The sequence below is a fragment of the Amblyomma americanum genome, chromosome 1 (assembly GCF_052857255.1).
Source record: "Amblyomma americanum isolate KBUSLIRL-KWMA chromosome 1, ASM5285725v1, whole genome shotgun sequence".
In the NCBI taxonomy this organism is placed as follows: domain Eukaryota; kingdom Metazoa; phylum Arthropoda; class Arachnida; order Ixodida; family Ixodidae; genus Amblyomma; species Amblyomma americanum.
Window position 1 is genome coordinate 517673344 of NC_135497.1, and position 26470 is coordinate 517699813.

The following is a 26470-nucleotide window of genomic DNA, read 5'->3' on the forward strand; positions in this document are numbered from 1 at the left end:
TTCATACACAGGCAACACTGTCTAGCAGTATTTTTAGACATGAAAAGGCTTACGGCACTACCTGGAGATTTGGCATTCTCCGCGACCTAGCAGACCTAGGTATCCGCGGAAGGATGCTGAACCGCCGATAGATTTCCTGTCGGAACGTTCATTTCATGTACGCCTGGGTTCAACACTTTCCGAAGAATTCGTTCAAGAAAGCGGAGCACCACAGGGGTGAATTCTGAGTACCACGCTCTTTGTTGTAAAAATGAATTTAATATCGAAAATAATTCCAAAGTCCATCATGTATTCTGTATATGTTGATGACCTTCAGATTACACGCACATTATCCAACTTATCAACCTGTGAGAGACAGATACAACTCACACTAAACAGACTAGCGGTTTGTGGAGACAAAAACGGGTTGAAGTTCTCCCCACAAAAAACAATTGCAGTTCTTTTCTCGCTCAAAAGAGGCTTGCACAACGGCCCCATCCTACATCTAAATGAAACTATGCTACCAATAAAACAAGAATATAAATTTTAGGCATAACATTCGACAAAAAACTAACATTTCCACCCCACATAAACACATTGAAAAAGAAAGCCTCCCAATCTTTAAACATACAAAAAGTGCTTTCAAGGAAACATTGGGGTTCCGACAGAACATGCCTTCTGTGCATATACCGCTCTTTTGTACGCTCGTTGTTAGATTACGGGTGCATTGTGTACGGTTCAGCAAGACCGTCATATCTAAAAAAGTTGAATCCAGTATACAACTCAGGCCTAAGCCTCTCTTGTGGCGCGTACAGAACATCTCCCATAGTTAGCCTTTATGTAGAAACTAATGAACCTCCTCTTGAAGATAGAAGAACCACTCTGACTTTTTCATATATCCTTAAAATAAGGTCGCTACCAAAACACATATGCTATCCACTTTTAACGAGTTGCCCTTCCAGAATAATATTCAACAACAAACCACAAGTCACCAAGCCTCTATTCTTGCGATTTGAAAATGTGTGTCAGAATCTCGACGTACTGGACATATTACCCAGTGTTGCATAAAGGCGAGATCCGCTACCTCCGTGGTACAATTTTCCTAGAGTCTGAAATTTTACTCTTGAACAGTTCCACAAAAAACAGACTCTACAACAACATGTCATGCAAGAATGTTTTGCACTTGAAGAAGAATACGGCGACTTCACAGATTTTTATACTGATGGTTCGAAAACTAACGTTCACGTAGGAAGCGCAGTAGTACGAGGGAATTCGGAGGACACAGTACGACTTCCACAGTATGCATCCATCTTCACAGCAGAATGTTACGCAGTCTGCATAGCCACAGAAAAAATAGTAAACGAAAATCTCACAAGCAATATAATTTACACAGACTCCTTAAGTGTACTTACAGCTCTTCAGCTTAGAAATGCAATCATTCCGCTACTTAGTGAAAATACACAACATAGGAACAGCCACAGCTCGAGGACAAAACATAAAACTCTTCTGGGTCCTGAGTCATGTCGGAATAAAAGGCAATGAGAGAGCAGATTTGTGCGCTGCACAAGCTCGTGTCAAGAAAATAAAAAAAGTTAATATACCTTTTAGGAATTGCATGAACTCAATACAGCGTAAATTAAGATAAAAATGGCAGTCGTCTTGGAACAACGAAGTCAATAACAAATTACACTTGATTAAGCCGGTTTTAGGCGAATGGAAGGCGTCTGCACCAGAGACGTTTCAAGGAAGTGATTCACTGCCGTCTTGAAATATGCCACACACACCTTACACACAACTTCCTGCTAACAAAACAAGACAAAAATCTTTGCGAAAAATGCGGAGATGAGCTTACGGTTAACCATATCTTATTTTCTTGCATGAAACTCAAAAAGCAAAGAAAAAGTACTTTAATAAATTTTATTACGAACACATTCCTTTCCATCCTACACGACTTTTAGGAGATACTGGAATCGTAGACACGCTTTGCGTTTTTAGCTTTTTAAGAGAAACGGGATTTCTCGGGAAACTAAATATTTTTCCCACTGGTCTGTTCAAATTTTAATACACCTCAGCCACATTCTCAGCCCTGAGAAAAAGGCGGAGGTCTTTATTTGCTTTATTGGGAGCCTCAAGATCCTTGTCCAGCCAAGGATAGCTGCTAAGGTTACCCAAACCTCTTGAAAGCTTTTAGTAGTAGCCATTTGTAAAAAAACTTCCCTATCTGTTCACTTGATAGCACTAACATTTGAGGCCCTCAACACCAAGGATGTTTTTCATACTTCTATAAAATTCAGCAAAAAACTTCTCCGATACCTTGCGCTGGGCGCATGATGGCCTTAGTTAACTATGTGCCATAGAACACAACACAACACAACACGCTCTAACAAGCTTAATTTCTATGCTGGGCAAACGTATTTAAGGGTAGTTTTTGGCATGAAAAGAATGAAACCGCATCAGATTAATTCTTTGGAGGAGACTCAGAGGGACTCGCGGAACTCTGAGAGGGAGTTGGCTTTGGCGAGTGTTTGACGGGTGAGCCAGCGTTTTGTGATAGTCATAGCTACGCTAGTACCCCTCTGGCCCATTAAATGAAGTGCACACAGTGTCTTGGAAGAATTCTAGCCTGTTCTGCAACATGTCACCGGACCACCGAACCATTTGAACTTTAATACCAAGACCTTCGATTATCTATCACCAACATCGATCGATATACCACACTATCGAAAATTAACAAGGTCTATAGATTGTGTATAGCCAGAACGATATTGGGAGTTTCGTAGGCCAGTCTATGAAGGGTCTTTAAGGCTGTCTACAAGCATATGATAACTGGTGATCTTATACACTGCCCACAGGGTTACTGTCACACAATTCGACGCATATTCGGAAAAACCGATGCAGCGCGCGAGCAATCTCGCCAGCATAGTGGGGAAAGAAACCCCGATGAGCACCTAACCTTGCGTGTTGCTGCCCTATACACTTCACTAGCCGGCGCGGCGCCATAGGAAACATGTCCGCGGACGCCGTCGAAGGATCGAGAAGGTTGGAATAAATTCTACTCATTGCCCACAGAGACGACGTGACCTTGAGAGTGCTGAGTGATGCCCTATCCTCTTCGCTCGCGCGCCGGTGGCGGTGCATTGCCAGAAAGAACTATAAGGTTCTGATAGCCGGTCTCCGCGCTGGACAAATGGGGATGCGCGCCCAGTGCGAAAGTGAGAAGGTAATTGTACATTTGGTGTTGTGTGCATGTGTGCGCCTACCTTGGCGCGAATAACAAACAGACACGGAGCGCGCCTGCATATGAAGGGCGTTGACCGCTCTATGTGAGGCCGAGTAGCCGTTTAAGCTTCAGAGAAGTGCGCCCGCCCGACTCCCGGGTGAACACCACTCTTCCAGCCACGGACCAGCGAGGCAGCGTGCGCCAGCCTGCGGAACGGCTACGTCGTCATCGTCTGGTCGCCGGACTGTCGCAGTGCCCGGTGAACAAATTGTATTTTGCTGTCTGTCTCTTTCGCCTATACACTGGGAAGCATTATGAATTTGTGAGCCCACTCTTAGTTTACTACGTAATTACCTCGCTAAACGAACTCAGTTTGTCCAAATACTGAACACTCTATCCCAACCAATTACAATCAATCAAGGAGTTCCGCAAGGATCTGTTTTAGGCTCCTTTCTCTTCTTAATTTACAATGATGATCTGAAAAAATGCCTGAACAACACTAACTGCATTCTGTATGCTAATGACACTACCATATTTTCCTCTAGTGATAAATAAGTGACCTAACATCAAAAATTAATGCCCACCTTAAAAATATAATGGACTGGTGCCGCAGCAATCTTTTTATAAATAAAGCAAATTAAACGAAAGATAACGATATTTCACTCAAAACAGAAACGACATGTCAGCGTTGCTGATGTATACCTAGATAACCCCTTCATTCTCAAATCAAGCTCTGTAACTTTACTTCGTGTGACGCCTGATTCACATTTAAACTTTAACCTTCACTATAAATCTATTAGCAAAGAAGTGGCACTTCGTATACGTGTACTAATTAGAAAGCGTTATAATTTCCAACAACATATTCTTCGCTCACTTTATTATGCATTTATTCATAGCCACCTCAATTACTGTTTATCATCGTGGGGTAACACGCATTATAGCCATCTTTCTTCTTTATGTCAGATTCAAAAATAATTTGTTTAAACTAATGACATTCAGCTCATGCACCTCATCCAGTGCTCCCATTTACCGCCAGCTTAATGTCTTACCTCTCCTTTATTCACTCTAACTGAAACAAGGTTTATTGGTTTATCGCGCCCGTCACAATAGCGCTACTATTCCTATCTTTACAGCTTCCTTTTTGCGTAACGTCAGTAATACTTGATTCGCAGAACAACATAATATCTTGATTCCGATAGTCAAAACTAATTATGGCAAACAGTCCACCTTATTTTCAGCAATCACTGTCAAGGCGGATTTATAGTGATGGCGAAGGCTGGGCCGAAAAGTGGTTTAGCGCGACTGCAGCACAACCAGAGGATGGGGGGCAAAACACTCATATAAATAAATGATAAAACTACAAAATTGGAATGTAATCTGCCAATAGAAAAGAAAAAATATATTAGCACCTTGTTTTATGAAAGAGGTAAGTCATTTTATTAAAACCTGGCAAATTTTGTATTTTTGCAACACTCTTGACCTGCCCCCTATTCATGATTGTGCGGTGCATTACAGCGCGTCTTTGCAGGCCTTGTTTCGATACCCGGCTAACCCGGCCACACGGGAGCTTACGAGCGATTTCTTATCGCCAGCTGTCTGCGATGGCGCGCCTGGTAAAGCGTATAAATTTAGCTCGCCGGTCTCAAAATGCTCCTTTTGCGAAGTTTTCGTCGTCCTTGCACGTCGCTTCTTTGTCACCGTTCGGTAAGATTTGCACCCCGCTGCACCGCTGCGGCAGTTTTCTCGGTTTTGTCGTTTCCTTCGGCGTGCGGCCAGTGCGCAGTCTTTTTCCGTCTTTGCACGCTTCGCGCTCTTCTTTTGAAGCGCTTAGCGCTTCATTTCAAGATGAGCTTGCGGCATGTGAAGAAACGATGCTCCGTGGTACACCGCAACAGCGTGGATAGTACCACTGGTGTCAAGCTACACCGATTCCCGCTGGACTTTCACAGGTGTGTCGTCTGCTCTAGGTATGCGCGATAGCTTCGATATGGTTTCGCCGGGCTGTTCGCTCGTGTTTCATAGCTGTAACCCGTTCGTGCGTACTTGGCTTCATGTTTTCGTGGATATTTATGTACTACACTGCAGGGCACACACTTTCAGTGCTGAGGTGTGCGAATGTCCTTGCACTTCACTGTACGCTGTACTTCATGTGTACTTTTGTTGACGTAAAATTACTTTAAATTTATCCGGCTAACGACTAGAAGTACTCTGCAGATGGTACGCCGGCTCAATGTATGGTATTTGCTCCTACGTTGAGCACGTTTGAGGGTGCTAAAGCTGGCTTTAACATTGCCTTGCAGATGTAAACGCACCTGCTTTATTCTTTCAGCTGAAGAAATTAAATGTGAAGAATAATCCCAGTGTGCTCTATGGTCTGTGTTGATGCGCCTACTTATGTCATGTTATGTTTGCTTCAATTGAAGCTGTCGTAGCATTGTTTTCTATACTTTTTAATTTCCTGACAACGTTCGTGGCACTTCAGGGCTTTTTCCTATCTGCACTGTGACTATTGAGATGATTAGCCAACTTAAACAATACTGCTTGTGCTGCCTGTGACATGTATTTTTTGTTTGTGTGCCAAGGGTGTGCTTTGTGACTGTATTTGTTTGGTTGCTGCAATAAACAATGAATATGAAACTATGAAAACCATACTTGCCGTACACTCTATTGCGAACTGTGCACTTGAGCCAGTGTTTTGTGCATCATACCTTGCTGTACTCAAAAGCTCTCAAAAGTACTAGCACCAGTATTTGCACTACGAATCATGCATGCTTTGCCAGTGTCTGGAAGTGTTGCTGCCTTTCTATGCTGCCCCTCCTTTACCAGTCACTTTCATTGCGTTCCCAATTGCACATTAACAAGGCCATAACTAGCAGGAACTCGAGCACATTTGACTGGCAAAGGTTGGGGCGCGCTGAAAGGCAGCAACCTTCGAGAGATACGGGCTCGAAAACGCGGTTTCTACAGAAAGACCGCTTTATAATTCGCGCCAAAAGCATACGTATGCGTGACGTCACTCTACGTCACGTTTGCGTAGTTTGCCCCCCAAAATCCAGGGGGCGCTGGAGTGCCCATGAGCCGCCATTTTTTGGACCAATGGGCGTCTATGGAGCCTTCGCTACCAGTATACATCTACCTTGTCACTGTCACGAACTCGCTACCCGCAATCATCAAATCATTCCGTACAGAAGCACAATTTCATAAAATTTTGAAAAACTCTGTACCGTTTAATTGCCTTCAATTACCACGCCAATGAAACGTGTTATTATTTTGTACGGTATCTATTGCCTGAGTGCTTGTACTATGTTCTCTTTTTGTGTTTGTAAGATGTTTGGAAAATGTAGCATGGTTAAACTGTTTGTTACAATTATTAATTTCCACTGCACCTGTTTTCTGCTATTTAGTTGTTATCAGCCTATGTTTGTCTTACATCATATATACAATTAATAACAGGAGGTCCCCCTAATAGTTTACACTTTGGGTCCTCCTTATGCAATACTTAATTTATGTACCTCGTACCTGTGCTTCTTTTTTCAATAAAACGCTCGAAGTGCACTTGAGTGCAAAGCTTCTTGTTGTATTAAACTCTCTCGAGAGAGTTACTTTGTGCGAGTTGCATTGTATTGTAAATCACTTTGTATGTGTTCTGCGTTCGTACGAGTGATTGTGAAATCGTCTGTATCGTCTCTCTCGTTTATAAATTTCGTTTTGTTTGTGAACCTTTCGCTCCGACCCATTCAGCTTGCGACCGGCCAAAGCTGGGCACCAAACGACGACCCCCCCCCCCCCTATGTCACTTAATAGCTGGTGTCCGACCAAGCTTGCCGCGCTGAGTCAAGGGCATCTCTTCAGTGACCGAGACCGCTACTCCCACACGCTCTAAGGGCGTCTGGGAGTGCCTGCATAAGTGCGCGAAGAGGTGACAGCTATCTATGTCCGATAGACATCCGAAAACGAATATGGAAATCCGTGGTAAAAACCAAATAGGTCCGAAACGAATGTCAAAAGAGGGGCGTCAGCGAAACTTACAAGGTACGTCCCTCTCAGGAACGATTCGAAATGCTGTCACAGATTAAGGCAGAATAGATTTTTTTTATAAGTTTGCCAGGCGGGAGAGCTGGTAAGTGTACAGTGGATGGAACGGGTGGGAAAGACAGGAGAGATCTATAGCGGGAGTACCTTTATTAGAAGCTGGCGGCGTCAGCAGAAGCAATGCAGGTGATTTTTAAGTAATGTTTCCCAGATAATTTTTCACTCCTACTTCAGTAATAGTGTTCAACTAACATAATTTTTTTCTTAAACGTTTTGTATTGTGCTTGCCGTAGACCACTAGAGGGGCAAAATTTTAAATGCAGAACTTTTCTTATTGAGCAACACACTAGTGGCACTTATTATACAGTATTCATGGTTTGTTATATAGGCATGAGCCAATTCTAGCGAACCATATTGGTCGCACCTGATGCCGATCAGGTAGATGACAACGAGAAAGACGAAGCGCCGCCGCGCTTCACAAGACCACTTCTGTGGCTAGACTGTGTTTTGCGTTGCCCGCCGTCCAGTTTTTGGAGAATTCTATCCCCGTTTTTTTTGTGGAGAAACCTCCTTTCAGCATTAATTTATTTATTGAACATTACAGGCCAGAAAAGGCATTGTGGAAGGAAAGTTCCGATGTCAAGGTGAGTCTCAGTAAATAATCGACGAACACTCCGCTGTGCGTTGCATAAAAAAATTAAAAACATAAGAGTTCCTGGCATAAACAGATCGCGAATTCGTAACGCGTCCCCTACTGCAGAAGGGGAACACTATCGCGTGCAGGTTCGAACAAGACAAAAAAAAGTTCAAACAAAACAAAACAGAGCCATATGTATAATTTAAAGGAAAAGATTCAATAAGAAACGAAAACGCAAAGAAAAACACAGACTCAACATGCGTACAACACTAAAAGTTAAAAGAAAGAGTTCACCAGATATTGAGCGTCGCAGGTGAAGCGGCGATGCCTTGCAGACAGGACAGACGCGGGTAGATAAACTGCGTTGCGTCGCTGGCGTTGCGCCGAAAGAAGCGGCGGAAGAGAGCTAGGTGGTAGTATAGTTGCGAACAGGAAGACGCCGGTGGACTCCCATCAGCAGCCGCTGGAAATTGGCAGCAGCAGGAGAAGCATAGCAAGGACCCGTCGACGGCGTCCCGAAACGGCTTAAGCTTAATGCAGGCTATCCAAGGGAGCCTCTCGGCAGCACGGACGCTCGGCTGCCACTTCCACGCTTGAAAGGAACGCAGGAGGCTTGCGTCAGTGATCCAAGGGAGGTCCACGGCAGCACAGACCCAACGTCCGACGGTTGCCATCTCCGGGCTTGAATGACCCGACCTCCGCTGCGCTGTCTCCCTTCACACCTCAGTTTTCTGACACGTCAGCTCTCCGCTCCTCGTGCTCGCCACGCTCTTCGTCGCCGTCGCCTCGCAAACGTCGAACGCACCTGCACACGCGCAACGCTGGGCTGACGCATGTAGCGCTCCGCGGTCGACGCACCACACTCTAAAAAATCCCCTGAGCATTTGTTGCGCACCTTACAACTTGGTCACTGCGGAATAGAATGCATGGAGATGCACGCAAAATATACAACCGAAAAGAGACGAAATAAATACAAGCTTAGTAAAATATTATAAACGAATTATTCTAGTAGTACAAGCCATAAACTTCCTCATGGACTGATACAGAATTCATTAACCATGCAGTTGAATCATGCAGATCATTCCAAATTTTTATGGCCCGAGGAAGTGGTAATAAATTGAAAGCCTGAATTGCAGTGTCATAGGAGGACACCGACACGTGCACTAACATGAGAGATACTAGAGGCTTTTATGATTGTAAGATTGCAGCATGACTGCATAAGCGTACCATAAGTGGCAGTGTCCCAAAAAGAAATCAGATACCTAGAGCACGAAATTTAACACGTGCCAGCCAACCACCGGCGCCTGCATGTTTCGCGCATGATTTCCGTTTTGTTCTTGTGTGTTTTTTTCCTTTCTATACTCCGTTTCATACTTAGCTGTCTACGCAGCCAAAGCTACGGTGCCTGCTTGCGATCCTCGTCCGCATCATAATATAGTGCGTCAAAAATAAAAATAGAAATGAATTGACAAGCAAAGTGAACAGTAGTTGATATTATAGCAGACCGATGGAAGTGTTTTATTTTGCAAATAGATTGATTTTTCTTTTATGTTTTCCAGAACCGAGTGACGCAGATTTTTCGTTTTCTCAGGCGCCGGCTGTATCAGGTTTTCGCAGCTGAGCCGGCAGGTCTGTTTGTGAAAATGGCGTCGCTGTCACCTGCTCGCTTGTTTTCTTCCCCCGCTTCGACTTCGAAAACATCTCCTGTTCGCCTCTTTTCCAAGGTGAAGTCTCCAAAGTTTTCTAAAGACTGCAAGGCGGTGATAGTTAATGTCTACGCAAGCATAAGGAAGCTCCACCCCGAGAAGACTGTGCGTGACATTCTCGCAATTGTGGGCGAGATGACCGGAGTGAGCCCTCGGACAGTTGTGAGGTTTAAGAAAGAAGGTCTTTCTGGTGGAGTAAAATCACCGCAAAAAAGACCGAAAAGGATGGCAATATCAAGCTCTCGCAGTGTGAAGTACGACAGCTTTACGGTCAACGCCATCCGGCTCAAGTTGCATCGTATGTATGCCGAAAGACAAATTCCCCACTTTGGACAGTATCCTGCATGAAGTAAACGGAGATGACGATTTGCCGGATATGAGCAAAGCCACCTTGTGGAGGTTGCTGAAAGAGATGGGCTTCAAGTTCGAAAAAAGGAAACGAACTCTCGCACTCATCGAGCGATCCGACATAGTAGCCTGGCGGCGCCGGTATCTCAGAGCTATCAAAGCATTCCGGAGCCAAGGGAGGTAAGCGCTTCGTTTTTAATGATCGTTCAGAGAGCGACTTTTACATTATTTGCCTACCTTCATCGCACCTAGCTGTGTACGTCATGCACTCATTTTGTGAAATCATTAATACTGTTTTTAAAATAAAATAAAAGATGAATCAAATAGCGATGACACTGAATCGCGGATGTTGCAAAGAAGAACTAGTTTCTCGCTCTTTGTTCTATTCTCCGGGTCCGTGCACCTTGGTGCCGATTATTCGAAAGCATTACATATATAATTTGTGTTTTCAATAGACACTATTCAGTTCGAATGACGAATTGAAGAATATTCTAATAGCCATTCAAAAGTTTGTAATAATTGCATACGCGATATTTTATATCTCTATGGTGAATACATTGATAACAACAAAAACTCGAGCGATATTTGTTCTGCCACCCCCCCCCCCCCCCCCCCCGCCCCGTGCAGGTGCACCATAAAAACTCAATCGGTATTTTTATCTGCCTCCCCGTGCAGGTGCATCGTATACCTCGATGAGACTTGGGTCAATGCTGGCCACACCAGGCAACATGTGTGGAAGGACAGCACTGTCAAGTCATCGCAAGATGCCTTTCTTAGGGGCCTGACTACAGGTCTGCCAGCGCCATCGGGGAAAGGAGGCCGCCTGATCCTCGTTCATGCAGGCAGTAGCCTCACAGGCTTTGTGAGCGGTGCTGCCGACTTCTTCAGAGCCAAGAAGGGCGCTTCAGCTGATCACCACTCCGAGATGGACGGCAAGTACTTCGAGGAGTGGTTTTCAAGCAAACTGCTGCCAAACATTCCTAACAGCAGCATTATTGTTATGGATAATGCCCCTTACCATAGTGTTGCGCTCGAAAAGCCACCAACGACATCAACTCGGAAGATTGAAATCCAGGCATGGCTCACAAGGAAGGGTATATCCTGGTCAACAGACATGGTACGAGCTGAGTTGCTCGATTTGTGCAAAAGAACGACGAGCGGACACACTGTGTATGCGATCGACACACTTGCCGCAAAACATGGCCACGAAGTGTTGCGTCTGCCTCCGTACCATTGCGAGTTTAATCCGATTGAGCAGGTGTGGAGCATGGTGAAAGGATTCGTAGCAAAAAGAAACAAAGCTTTCACATTGGCTGAAGTTGAGGAGCTTCTGCCTCAGGCTTTGGCACATGTGTCAAAGGAAGACTGGCAAAAATTTTGTGCACATGCTGAGCGCATTGAGGATGAAGCCTGGGAAAGGGATATAATTTTCGATGATGAAGTTGACCCAGTAGTTTTCGCCATTGGCAGTTCAAGCAGCTCGTCTGAAGAGTCCAGCTCTGAATTGAGTGGCATTGAGGAGCTGGAATAATACTGTTTTCTTTGCAGAGTTTTTGCATTTAATGTTTGTTGGTTGGTTTATGGGGTTTAACGTCCCAAAGCGACTCAGGCTATGAGAAACGGCGTAGTGGAGGCCTCCGGAAATTTCGACCACCTGGGGTTCTTTAACGTGCACTGACATCGCACAGCACACGGGCGCCTTGCTTTTCGCCTCGATCAAAATGCGGCCGCTGCGGCCGGGATACGATCTCGCATCCTTGGGTACAGCAGTCGAGCGCCATAACCAGTGCGCCACTGCAGCGCGTTTTCCATTTAACGTCCAGATGACTGTTTGTCCTTTCTTCCTCTCTACTTTATGAGGTTCTCACTGTGCAACATTGCTTTGTTGGCCATTTTTTATATAATATTACTCATGTCTGGTGTGTTTTATGCCGTGTTATGCGTTGTTTTCATTTGGGTGTTTCCTCTACTGTGTGAATACCGGGACTAGGTTTTACTGCAATAGCACGGCTCCAGACGTATGAAACGTGAGCAAGAAAATTGCGTGCCAGTTATCATCGTGTTTGAAATTTTTCTTACTTGTTACTCACTTGTTCCTGCTTTATTGTGCTGCAGTTGCTTTCTATTTTATTTGTGACATTGGGATAGTTTGATCGTATTATTGAGTTCGAATGTCATAAAGCAACAGAGACTATGGAGACACTAGCACCGTAGCCGCTGAGCCACTTGTGATAGTAAGATGCCATATATTTTGTATGTAGCATCAGCAACTGCCATCGTTCCTAGTCATGTGTTCAAAGTCTTCATCATTATGATCATTTTCTGCCTTGTGCATATCGTGCTTTGTGCGTTGTTTCATTGTTGTCTCAACTCGCATTCTGATTTATCTATTATGTATAAATATTCCGAGGTTTTTAAGTGCCTTGTGGCCTCCTCTCTCTAAGACCACATGACCCATATGACTTCATTCTCTGGAACTGGAGTCACAGAAAATTCTTCACAAAAGATTTATTTAGTGCTGCCTGTATGATTAGCCTTATCATATTGTGTAGCTCACTATAATTTGTGCTCCTATATATGCTGTTTGTCCCAAGTTGTTGGCGACATTGCTCTGCTGGTCTTCGACTGTGTATGCCAAAGTTTGGCAGTTTTCATGCTTGTTCCCTGCTGAAGTTATATAGTACTTATCCCATGCTCCAGCTCTGAAATTTTGGCCTACTACAAAACTGCGAGAGCAAATGGCACACAAGATACTGAGAGGGTGCCGTTTATTAAAAAAATGAACAATTGGTATTTGTGGACTTGTGGCATTTGGGGACATACGCTTCAATGGTTCACCTGACATCTAGCCTTTTTTTTTGGGGGGGGGGTTTAAAAATTGATTTCCTCAAGCATGTAAATGATCAAAAAAGTCTTGGACAAGAGAATTTTGGCGCACTGTTCTCTTTACAATACAAGCCGTACAAACATGGTCGGCCATTCACACGGCATGCACAGCAAATATCGACATATAACATTCTATAATCTGCAACACCAGTTTTCAAACCCTGGTATGTTTGGGCAGCAGTCAAAAAACTACAGTAACTCACGATCGAGCACAAACGGTTATCTCCAGTAACAAACATGATTTCTATCATTGCGGATATGTACAAATATTAAAAACATGCGAGGTGATGTTAATTATACCAGCCACCACGTTCATTCACTCTGTACTTACATATCCTTTGTGTAGAAACCCGAATTTTCGCCGTTGATATTGTTACCGCGAGAAGGCGGCGAGCTACCGTGGTTTGTGAGCAGGACGAACAGCGAGCTTTGGGACGTTGGACCCCATGATTATAAATCCAAAACAACATCGCCAATCTATACCGCGTAGCCTCCAGACGACGCTGCCTCGAATAATTGAAGCCACACTGAATTCTATCACCCCACAATTAATGATTCATTGTGTGCAGCATGCGAAAAAATCCGTGAACACCGAAAAACAGCGCCTCTCAGCACGTCCGTTGCCAACTCTCACTTCACTTTCGTTTCCCTGCGGAAAAAGTTAACAGCACGCTTCTTATTAAAGAAGTCATTTCATTTTGATAACAAAAAAGGCCACTTATATATGGCTCGCATTTAGACTTTCTATCTAGAGATTCGCCGAAAAAAGAAAAAAAGAACAAACCTACGCTGAGGATCGAACCTGGGCCCCCTCACAAAATGAACAAACATGCCCGCGCTTCGTACCACTCAGCCACGACGCGAGGCGGAGTGACACGTTTTGTTAGTTTTTTTTTTGACGGACTACTTCCGTACCTTTGGCTGTGTAGACAGCTATGTATGAAACGGAGTATAGTTTAAAGAGGGTATAGAATTCTGCTGGCCCTCGAATAAAATTTAGTTGACAGTGAGTGCTTTTGTGCCCTCCTGTTCTTTAGTGCCGTCTTTACGCTGTGAATATGGCACTAAGCACCTAGCTGCAATTAGAGATTTGTAGCCGGTCGTTGGTAACAGCCATATCACTTTTTATAATTTAGAAAATTCGAACACCCTTGGTGCTATTGCCTGACAAAATTTGGCCTTTTTTGACTAGGTACGTGCACTGGAGGTTTTACTTTGCCTGCATGGTTTCGAAAGCACATGTATTTTCGAACGATGCAGCCATATTTTGCCCTGCCACAGCGGCGAAGGTAATCGCACTTTCGAAATTCTAAAAACTAATATGGTTATTACTAATCGCCGGCTACAAGTCTCTGATTGCAACTAGGTGCCTAACTCTAATAGTTAAATAGTTAATTATGAGAAACTAGTTAGCCAGATAACTACCTAAGACAATTTGCTAACGTTCCTCTGTCAGTCAACACCGCCAATTCTACGCCGCGAAAGCCATATATTTACCCCAAAAAGCCTATTTTTTGAAAATTACTTAAAGTCTTGGCTTTAATACCTGGTATTCGTGTACACAGAGAAAGTTACGAAGCCATATATATTAAGGAATCAAGTCGAAGGGCTGACAATCTGGAGATTAGCTAGAAATGGGCTACGCGATCAAATAATAATAATAATAATAATAATAATAATAATAATAATAATAATAATAATAATAATAATTGATTTTTAGGGAAAGGAAATGGCGCAGTATCTGTCTCATATATCGTTGGACACCTGAACCGCGCCGTAAGAGAAGGGATAAAGGAGGGAGTGAAAGAAGAAAGGAAGAATAGGTACCGTAGTGGAGGGCTCCGGAATAATTTCGACCCCCTGGGGATCTTTAACGTGCACTGACATCGCACAGCACACGGGCGCATTGGGGATCAAACGCCTTTGAAAAGTAAGAAAGATGCGATGAGTTTGTTCGTTCCAATCCTCTTTACAATATAGATCAGTTGCCAAAACGAGCAGTTGTGTATGACATGAATAACCTTTTCTGTAGCCGTGCTGGTTATAAAAGGAAAAGTTATTAGGCTTAAGATGACGACGAACATTATAGAAAACAACGCGTTGAAGTCTTTTTAATGGAAAAGCACGCTACACTTGGAAATGGATGAGACAAACGGGGTGCATAGGACAAGCAAGCAGGTGAGTACAACCAACGAGCCCCCATTGCTGCCATGTGTTCAATTCAGAACAAGTGAGTGAGATAGGCCGGTAACTGTAGGGGGAAATTCTGTCAGTACTTTTAAAAACTGAAATTACTTTCTGCAGGGAGTGGACCAGTCTGTGGTGATTGCTGAAATATAAGACGCGATTTAATTGGGGAGCATACTCAGCGAGTCGAATCGCTTTCATGATACTAATTTAGCGCAAGGAAACCGGACACTGAAAGAAGGGCGACACTAGCGCTTCTGACAACGGAAAATTTTATTCGAAAACACGTGAAGATACGGAGAAACACTGCGCGCGAAAGCAAGGTTAAAAGGGCAACGACATCGTGAAAGGTCACTTTGCAACAACCGGCACTTGACAAGACACGTAATCTCTCGTGAACGTAAAGCCAGAGGTGGTTTAGCCATACGCGTGTCCTGGTTTTTCGCAATGCAATATGGTTCAGATATCTCTCTGCACATCTGGTCGCCGTGGTGGAAAGTAATCGAGGTGCTCCTCCGGTCTGGCAAGCATTGGGTTTTGAGCTCTCAGCGCAGTGCAGCGCCAAATGAGATGATACGGCTCTTTTCTCATCTAAAGAATCTTCATGCCCCTTCAGCCGCACATTAACGCATCTCCCCGTTTGGCCGTTGTATCTCTTTCCTCAAATCAAAAGCATTCTGTACACCACGCCTTCCTTGCACGTGGCGAAATTGATGGCATGATTTACCGTGCACCCCCTCCCCATTTTTTCTTGCATATAAGCTGGCTTATCCAATCTTCTCTTTTTCACTGCCGGGCACACCCTGCCGACCTTGTTCTTAGCTGAGAACACAGCCTGAACGTCATGCCTAGCTGCTTTCTTCTATAATCGATTTGACACGCCAGGTGGGTATGACCTTCCTCAAGTCAGTGGTGGCACGACAGGTTTAGGTCTGACGAAAGGCATGATATACCTATACCGTCATTCACCAGTCTAGAATGCTGGGAACTGAATGGCAGAAGGGGCTTCGCGTCCTTTGAAGCATGCATCCAGCAAACATGCTGCTCTGTAAGCTTTAACTCCAGACAATAGAACACTAATGCGGCCGTCCTGTGGCAAATCAAAGCTGAATACAGCCCCCGAACTCTAATAAGAAACAATATTTCCCCATATATGGGCTTTGTATTCTTCTAAATAAGATGAAATATGATATCAGTGACACCACACGAAGTAGAAAGTTGAAATTTTCGATTACAAGTGATATGCCTTCAGCAGTTATAGCGTTCAAGTTCAGCCAGTCGCATTCAGGGACAAATGGTACGCTGGAATGATCTTTTTTTTGAAGACTTATTAAAGATGAAAGGCGGGCGTTCTTCATCAGGAATGTGCACGTGTGCGTACTCATGTAAATGTATGTAATTACTGTCATGCTACGCGCGCAATCACCTGCCAAAACTTTTCGGGTGTTAATGTCAGCAACGCGGAAAGATAACTAGAAAAGTACTTTTCCTTAGCGTCCCCTATTGCAGCATAGGACGGTTTGGAATGCACTTTTCCATCTTGCCATCCGACTTATTGCAACTCAACAAGGTTTTTCGTATAAAGGTTTCTTTTTATTTTTACATTTTCTGAGATTTAGTCAACCAAGAATATGACTTATCCTTTCTCATACGGACTAACGAGACTTGGAACACGACCAAATCGCTGAGCTTATCACTGAAAAGAACAGTTTTCTTGAACCTTTCAAGAAAGTTTGAGAGGAATGTGTGACAAACAAGGAATAGAGATCAGCGTTCTTTTGAGAAAAGCTGGTGTAATCTGATGACCTCTCAGTTTCGCGGCAGGAGTGCCTGTGAGCGATATGCATTGGTAGCTGCATTAATTTCTGGTCGCTAAAGTTAACATAACATCAAACGTCGCCGAAGGTATTGGGAGTGCTGCTCAGACCTACGTCAAGTGTATGCGGGCATTTTTTCAGACGGTTAACAATTTCAAAGAGGTTTAGGCCAAAATTCATACTTAGGAAGTCTCGGGATGTGGCGTGGGCAGCAGATAAAGAAGGCCAGTCAATATCTGGAAAGTTGACGTCACCGAAAAGGTAGATGTGGCCACATAGGTACTGCAAGATAGCAGCATCGATACTGTGGTGGACACTGTCCACGAAGCAGTGACCATGGTCAGGCAGTCGGTAACAGGTACCTACAGGAACCTTTGTGGAAGACGAGACGCACGCCGACCAGACAGTTTTAAGAGGTGAAAGTGTGTACACTACAAATGAAGTTGAGAGATTTTTAATAGCTATCAAAAGCCTTCGCCTTTTTTTTCGGACCGCTCATGACGACATATGCAACACATGTTCCTGCCAGGTAGAATTTCACTGCTGTTTATTTCTGGCTGTAGTCAGGTTTCAGTTTGTATAGTAATATCAGTATTGTTATCATCAATTAAATAGTATATCTGGTACCATTTCGGAAACATGCTGCGAATATCAGCTCAAGTTACTGATAAACACGGTAGCGATGCGCTTGTCGCAGCAGAGATGGGCGTATATATATAGCGAGCCTGATTTCTGAGCCAGCTAGCTGCTATAGTTATGGCCGAATTATTTTCACTATATCCTATAGCTGGTTTATGGGGGTCTCACCGTCCCAAAGCGACTCAGGCTATGACAGACGCCGTAGTGAAGGCCTCACGGAATTTCCATCACCTGGGGTTCTTTAACGTGCACTGACATCGCACGGTACATGGGCCTCTAGAACTTCGCCTCCATCTAAATTCGACCGCCGTGGCCGGTATCAAACCCGCGTCTTTCGGGCCAGTAGCCGAGCGCCATAACCACTCAACCATCGCCGCGGCTCATATCCTATAGCTAGACAGCTTGAACTTCTATTCCTTTGCTTTCGTATACTGCACGAGTTTTTTTTTCTTTCCAGACGTATGGCGCCAGAGAAATCCTCCCTTTTAGAAAATTCTGAATCTTTAGTTTGCAAGCAGAAGCCAAGATAATTCGCGTGGCCATAGAAGCCTACACGGTGGGTTCGTTCAAATTGAGTTTTGTATTTGTAATTTCCAAGTTTTCGAATAATTAAGAGTTTATATTTGTTTTAAGTCTTACTATGCATCTTAAGCTCGTGAATGCTGTAGAAGAACAGCAAGATTGAAAACCTAGACCTATTCTCTGCTCCACTACATCTTGAATTAATCGGCTGCAGTTGTTTTGCAACATCGGCGTAACATTATTGTAAGAGACAGAGGTCGACTGTGGTGTTGCCGAGAGAAGGAATGACGGCTTTCAAGGCAGATACCCTCTCCATTAGAAGTTGGATTTCAGTGTTAATAGATATTTGTTTTTCTTTGACGCCCCTCAACTTGCCGAATTTTTCCGCCTGTCCTGCCTCAAGTCTTTTCATACCCTCAAGAAAAGATGTAAATGAATCATCGTCAGAACAGGGTGTCACCACTTCGCGAACTTTTGTGTGCGCTCCCAGACACCCTTAGAGCGTGTGGGAGTAGAGGTCTCGGTCACAAAGGAGATGCCCTCGACTCAGCGTGGCAACCTCAGCCGGAGATCAGCTGCCAAGTGACAAGGGGGTTGATCGATTGGTGGCCAGCTTTCGCCGGTCGCAAGCGAGAGAATGGGTCGGAGCCAAAGGTTCACAAAACAACACAAAGTTTATGCAGCGAAGACACGATACAGAGAATTTCGCAATCACTCGTACGAGCGCATACGAAGTGATTTACAAATACAATGCAACTCGTGCAAAGTAAAAATAGAGAGAGATATCAATTCAACAATCTTTGTACCTAATATGCACTAACACAGAGAGATACAAACAAACAAAACACAATTTGTTTACCGGGCACTGCGACCATCCAACGACCTGAATAGCACGCCGGGGCCGATCCGCAGACTGGCAGGCGTTGCCTCGGTGGTCCGTGGCTGGGCGAGTGGTGTCCCGGGAGTCGAGCGGCCGCGCTTTTCGGAAGCTTAAATGGGGACTCGGGCTAACAGACAGCGGTTGAAGCTCCTCATTTATAGGTGCAGTCCACGTCTGTTTGTTCTTCGCGCCAAGGCAGGCGCGCACATACACGCAGTATCAACTGCACAAGCTCCTCTTTCTCGCACCGTGTGCGTGACCCCATTGGTCGAGCGCGGAAACCACCTTCCAGAAAAATCTGTGTCGTTCTGGCCACGCCAAGTCATCAGCGCAAGAGCGAAGGGGAGAGTATATCACTTTAGCGCGGTCAAGGTTACCCCCTCTCCGTCTACAATGAGTAGAAACTGCTCAGACATTCTATAGAAATCGACGTCGCGCGCGGCTATGTTTACTTTGGCGCCGCGCTGGCGAGCTGAGTGGAAAGGGCAGCAGCACACGCAAAGATACGCGATCTCCGGGGTTCCTTCGCCGCTGTTTTTTGTTTTTTATCGCGCGCGGGAGCGCGACTACTTACGTGCAGCGCAGTGTTTTGGAATATGAGGCGAATTTTGTGACAGTGCCCCTTGCTTTAAAAATATTGTGCAAAAATATTCACAAAACACAAAACTCGTGCGCCCATGCTTGCGCTCACAAATTCAATGGCGAAGGCCAAAATACACACATCCTTACAATGATGTCCCCGAATATAAAACTTGACAATGTTAAAAGGCTCTTAAATACATGCCGAAACTCAGCAAAACATTAACACAACATTACACAGGAAGCACACAAGTATGACGCATCCTTTCGTCGATACTTCCGCGTTCGGCGTACATGGGCTGTGAGCATGGCTGTTTCCCTCAAGCTTTCTGTAGAATTTTTGTTTCTCTTTCGCACACCACTCTGGCCTTTTCTCCTGTCGCGAGCTCTGCTCTTATTTCACCTTTCACTCAGGCTTCTCTTCCTTAAGCGGTTACGACTCCGCTTTCTACTCGTACTCCGCTGTGTTTTCTGCTCTGCAGGACTTTGAGCCCTTCCTCTTTTCCCGCGGCTAGCGCGTCTTTTGCGAACAGATTTTACGCCAGTTCGCTCATGACGGCTCCACTTCGCGTGCATTTCTTCTTCTCGGCGTGCGTTTTCTGTTTGCGCTTACGCTTCCACACTGAGTCCGTTTTTAAGGTTGGGCTCGATCGTCTCAGCTTCTTTTTCACCTTGCTGCGATGTTTGTGCAGCTTGCTTGCACCCGACTCAGCTGTCTTCAGCTAGGTTGGCTTTAGTCCTATTTCCTTCCTCATTCTTTTTCGGGGTACGCCAGTTTCATTTTCATTTGCATCATTCGAGATTACACCGAAGAACAGCGCGCTTACACGGGACACGAGAAAGGAGACAGCGCTGTGTGTGTGCGTGTCTCCTTTCTCGTGTCCCGTGTAAGCGCGCTGTTTTTCGGTGAGATCATGTACCAACTGGCCCGGCAACTGTCCTTAATTCGAGATTAGTTCTCGCGATGAAGCCACTGGTTCAGCTCCTTTTCGTTCTTTGAGCACTGAACTTCCTTCCTGAGTTCCTCTCTTGAGCTCGTCACTTTCAGTGCACGAGCTTCATTCCTTGAACTGTACTTTCGCCTTCCTCAGCGGGAAAGGCCGCCTGTCTTGTCGAGGGTTCACTTGAAACGGTTTCCTGGTTTGCACTGATAGTGCTGTCTTGAACTTTAGTGACGTAGGAGCTTTCGCGTTATTTGTCATTTAACTGCTCTTTCTCACGCTCACTACTGCAACTCTCAGGCGTGCAGTACTCTGACTTCTCGTTGAAGCTCCTGCTTTCTTCCTCAACTTCAGGCGCCTTCCTTAAGGCCCCCTCTAACTCATGTGTCAAGTTGGGCTGCTCCACACTGCCTACTACATCGGTAGTAGCTACACTCTCACTTTCCTCAGGCAGCGACACTCCAGTCTGGTTCTCGCTCTCTGGTCCACCAACATGGGCAGTTATCTGTTTTACTACAAATAATTTCGTTGAGCAACATATCCTCACATAGGAGCTGCTGTAGCTGCTTTGGTGTTCAGGTACTAATAGCAGCCTTGCAATAGGAGAAAGCATTGATTAAATCTGTCTATTTTTACTCAGTTTTTTAAAACAAATGTGTATCTTCAGGGTTAATTTGGGTTAGTTTGCTGATGCACACTTTGCAACTGGGACCTGTGGGGAAGTCATTCTGAGGTGTTGTGTAAGCATAAGTTAAGGCGATCAGTTTGAATGTGCTGATTGCATAGCTTTGCATGCATTGGTTGTCGTTGTGATGTCTTCGTTATTCTGAACGATGGTAGCATTACGCGCTCTTCAAATGGAAAACTTGGCCCCTGTGCTGTCCTGAAAGTAACTTCACATTTCCAGAAGTCAATAACCTGTGTCTGTTAGAATATTTCTTCGTTTAAAAAAACAACTTATTAGTTAACCATGAGGAAATAAGGTACTAAATTTTCTATCAACATTTTCTCTGAGGATGCTTGAAAAATACCCTTCAATCAGCAAGGGGCCCATGTTGTAAACCAAACTTGCAGTTTTTATTCCTAATTTGTACCCTTGTGTGCGAATTCGATAATATTTAATACTCGGTCGAATAATAAAGTATTCGATATTAAATTCCGACCTGATGTTTGGTATTCGAAATCTCTAAGTATTCGTCCTGAGCAAACAAGGTTTCTAACTCTTGCTTTGTACTCCCGGATCGCAGCGCGGCACACACGTAACGAAAACCTTGACTCCGTGTAGCATGCCTGGGCTCCCGCGTGTATGTCGGAACCGGTCTGCGCATGCTGCTGACCGCATACTTGAGCAGGCAGAAGCGCGGTGCTCAGATCTATATGTACGTACCTGCCAGGTGTCCGTGGTGCGCACTCGCCTTAACCACGCTCGGTGGCGTGCATCACTGAAAATATTTAGCATAGCACAGTCCGCTTCCGCACGCTGCTAGTGCGCACGCACTGATTGGTCCCGACGGGGCAGGGGTGCGAACAGCTTGCTGGTGCCTTGTGATGTCCTCAGGACAATCAGCGCATGCACAGGGCTCCCCGAGGAATTGAATCGCCATAGCGGCCGCGGATTGCCCTCCGATTGTAGGGCGCGCGGTTCTCCTGGTCTCTGCGGAACGAGTTTGAGCAGACTGCAGGTGCCGCAGCCACTCTTCTTCACGTGGGATTTGCGAATCAAGTGTGACGACACGAGCACGAGAGGAAGCTAGCACGAGGCACATTGTGACGGGTGCCCTTTTCCGGAGCCTGACGCGTGGGCGGCACTTGGCGCGCAGTGCGTACGCTTAGCATGCATAGGCGTGCGCACAAGGGGGCAGGGGGAGAGGGCGAAGCGATGCCTTCCCCCTAGTCATCTAATAGAGGTGCCAAGTTTCCTCCATGCATTTATTCTTTTGGACCTGTCCCATTGTTTGAAGTGCAGGGTTAGGGCCGTGCAGGTTTTCAGACGATAGTACTAAAACTGCTGCTCAGTAATATTTTGTAGATGTTGCAATACTATCACGCTAAAATAAATGGTTTATAACCATACGCGATCTTAGCGCTGCGTTTTGTTCCTAGAGGCCTGGGTGTGAAGGGTATGGGAATGTGGGGGGAGCACTGCTATGAAACTTGGCTACCCCTAATGGAGCACCCGGCCCATGAACTTGCTAGCAGTGTTCATGAATTCGGCGCTTAAAAGCAATAGCTGCGCATCAACACATTCGCAATTAATGCCAGCACTAAGGGCCTTATAGTAGGTTGCACATCGCTCTCCCCCAACCCCAATGTGCCGGCTCCTTATGTAGGCCAACTCCCCAATTTTGTATGGCGCCTTTTGCAGGATGTCGACGTGCTTCCATAACTGGGATGAAGTTTAATGCATTCTCTTTTTTCTGGTAATTGCCATATGTGTTTGAAAATACATCAGTTTTCAAATGCCAGTTGTACTATTCAACTTCTTTTGTATGCTAGAAGTATTCGAAATATACGCTTAGAAATTATTCCAAGAAAATTACTATTCGATTCGAATGCACTTCAAACTAAGAAACCACTATTTCTTACATGCCAATTTGTGTACTGTAGTATTGCAGAAACCCTGGCACCCAGTAAGAGTGCTAAAGTGTTAATGATTTGTTTTCTGTTTTTGGGGGGATAATGGGGCCAAGAGGGACGCTGCAGTGGAGGGCTGTGGATAATTTTGACCAACTGGTGTTCCTTAACGTACACAACTATCACACAGCACACGGGCATCTTCTAGCCTTTCGCTTCCATCACAATGTGACAACTACGGCAGAGTTCGAACCCATGTCTTTTCTTTCAGTGTCGGAGCACCGTAACCACTGAGCCACTGTGGCGACCATTAAAATGTCAGTATTCAGTGTTTCACACTGTTGAGGAGTTTCTCATATTGGGGCTATAGTAAAATGGTTCAGCGCTTGTGTGAGTGTATGCGAGGTAGCAAACATGATGGCCACCGCCTTAGCGATTGGTTGTCTGCACAGCCTGCATTCCATTCCTTTCGTCTGGTGGATGGAAGCAAAGAGCAGTGCTTCTGAGGTTCATGCTTTTTTTGTGGAGAACAACGAAACTGAAAGGGATGATGAGAACTGAATGAGAAAAACAAAAAACACAAATAATGCTCTGAGGGCCATTCCTCACTTTTGCTTCAAGCTCTCTTGTAGAGATGAGTTGTGCAGTGGAAGCGACAGGTAATGAGAAGATAGCAAAAGAGAAGCACAGTGGATCAATGGAAGGGACAAAGAATTAGAAATGAAGACCGGGAGAATGCGCTTTTGAACTCTACTTGTACCGGAAGGATTATGTTCGAATCGGGCTACTCTGTTGTCTTCACAGCTCTGAATGCACTGTCTGTAGACGGTAGGTCGGATTGATGACATTGAAAGAATGAATGGCTGTGGCATGGCTTGGAGGTTGCCCTCGCAAACAGCCATGGCATGCAAGCTTCTATGGTATGGGTGCACGAGGAGCAGTACTGACTGCTAAAAATCTGTCTCCTCACCGGCAAGTGAAATAGTTTTGTTTTTAATTTTAAGAGTTGAATGGCCTTTGTCTGCATGTGCTGGCCACTGTAGTTAGTTTTCACACTGGTCTTTGCAATATCTGAGGAGCCTTCTGGACCGCATCAATTGCCATTCAAAAAATGCTACAGGGTCCTTTTACTGTGGCACACCAAAAAATTGACTGTATATGTAATATGACAGCATACCCCTGCATGACGAACTTAGTGATCCATCCATTTATGTGCTTCTCAGTATTTGTGACTGCTTACCTCGTGGAACATGCTTCTGCTTGTAAGCTAACCATTGAAGAACACTGGAAATGCATTACACCCTAATACAGTTGGCACATTGTTTCTTTTTTTTATGTGGTGCCTTCTTTGTGAGAGAAGTGCCCATAAGAAGCCTTGTTGGTCAGAGCTCACAGTTAAGCCTGCTGTCTTGCTCCCATGTTTGACGCGCGCATGAAGGAAGTATGCGCAATTCTGTAGCGAAAACATTCCAGGCTCTCCGAAGGGAGAATCAACTTCGATGAAACAGGCATCCTCGGAACCAAAACAAATTACAAAAAGGGCTCTTGCTAGAATCCTGGCACATTCAAACTACCCCGAACAGTAACCGCTACAATAGTAACCGCTACAAAAAGCCCGGGACGTCCAGCTGATTTCTCATTGTGATCAAGGGAGCCGTAGCGCTCCAGAAACGTCATTTTTTGTTGACCTTGGTCAGTGACCAGTGAACCTCATCTACCCCGAACAACGTCAGCGGCACAAAGGGAAACCTGCCCGCAGTATATGCACTGGGACTTTGCTGTGCAGCTCAAAGAAAAAAAATCACCCTTCACCGCCTTCCCACAGTCTGACTACGTGGCTCACAGTCTTAACACAAGCTACACCCTCCCCATCTCACCCGCACCTCTCGCCTCACCACTTTCGTTCTTTCGACTTACTGCTCCCAGTCACCCCTGAAGAAGGAGCCAAGTTGGCTTTGAAACACTGGGTTTATTAAACTTATAGTTTTTGATTCGACATGTGTCAAAGTTTATTATGTCTTCAAACAAAACCAGACAGGCAAATCTGTCAAATTGTTAAGTTTTCATGAAGTAAGCAGCGCACCTCTCTGTTTTCTGAGATCACTTGCATCATCTAACAGGGTGGTAAGCAAGAGGGGCATGCTATATGTCTCCTTACAGGTGGGTGATTACCTGAGAATAAAGGTGATCCATGTTCTGGTTGACTCCTGTACAATGAAGGCTGACGTGGGGAAAGAAAATGACGGCGGCCATCACTGGTAGCACCATCATGGTGAGTGGCTGCATCAAATGAGGCTAGTTTGGATCATATAGGAGGTATTCATGTGATGTCACAGGTGCCTCGCAGTTTCAGCATTGCAAGCCTGAGCAGGTGTGGCGATAAGCTGAATTAATATGGCTGCAGCCTTTTGCCATGCTGCACGCACCTTAAAAATGGCAGCCACTGTGATGTTGATGCATACTACCTACCACATACCTTTTCAATCTTTATTTGCCATCCTTTGTTACTGGGCGAGTCTGCCTCATGCCCCCCACCACCCTTCTTATCACTGTGCTTGAGGCAGTAACGAAGTGCAAACTTTGAGTGTTGTGTTACTTCAGCCAGTGACAAAACGTAGATGCAGAAATGAAGCAGAATTGCTTTCAAGACAGTCAAATTATACCAGCCTTAGTGTGGTCCTGCTTTAACAAGGCATCGAAAATGGTGCACACAACGAGAAGATGTGCAGTATTGCACTACCTCTTCTCCCCTGTCTTTTAGTTGTTTTCACTTTCTTCTGCACGTAAGGCCTTGGGCCGGCTCTTGGTAGGCTTGAAGTGCTATCTAGCACCAGTCTTCAAGACACATGAACAATGCAAACACATGGCTGCAACATAGGTCGTCCTATGTCCTATGAAGACCGCACATGTGGAGGTGAAAGTTGGACTTGTCTGCCCTTTTGTTTAGTACTCGATGCAGGTAATCAATGACACCTGTCACACTTGTGCACCTATATGGCTCAGATACAATCAGTGGTAAGAGTTTTGTACTGTTATGGGCATTTACAGAAGCAAGCAGCCTCACCTAACTGCTTCTTCAAAGAGCTTGTCATGACCTTTGTCAGGTGTGCTTGTTCCTTGGAAGTATTCTCATTGCTCAACTAAACAGTGGCAGTAAATGACAGAGGAAACTAATAGATCTTTGAACCCCAGTGTCTACTAGTGGTTGAATGTATAATGTGCCTCATAGCCTTGTTGTGATACCTCGAACTCCTCGTGCATAGCGAGCCTTAAAGTAGGCTCTGTGACTTGAAGCTCCTTTATAATGGCCCCCATCGACTTTCCTTGGTCATCACTCACTGACTTTCTGCTGCTGGAGAAATTCCCGCGTTCAGGCAACATTTGACCGCTCCCCGCAGGGGCACATTGAGTAATCAGGTTTTGATGTCTGGCAGCACCACATACCCCAGCTCCCATACCAAAGCTGTCATCTGCACCGTGGCGATATGTTGTAAGGTGAAGGTTAGAAACCATGAATGGCGGC

General features: G+C 45.1%; 1 protein-coding gene across 1 annotated transcript; it reads left to right on the forward strand.

Moving 5' to 3' along the window:
• Nucleotides 1-9919: 9919 nt before the first annotated feature.
• LOC144128588 (uncharacterized) lies at nt 9920-11453 on the forward strand. The gene is made up of 2 exons (XM_077662117.1): nt 9920-10102; nt 10598-11453. Exons 1-2 carry the CDS (start codon nt 9951-9953, stop codon nt 11451-11453), a joined length of 1008 nt encoding a protein of 335 aa, XP_077518243.1. The 5' UTR covers nt 9920-9950.
• The last annotated feature ends 15017 nt before the right edge of the window (nt 11454-26470 follow it).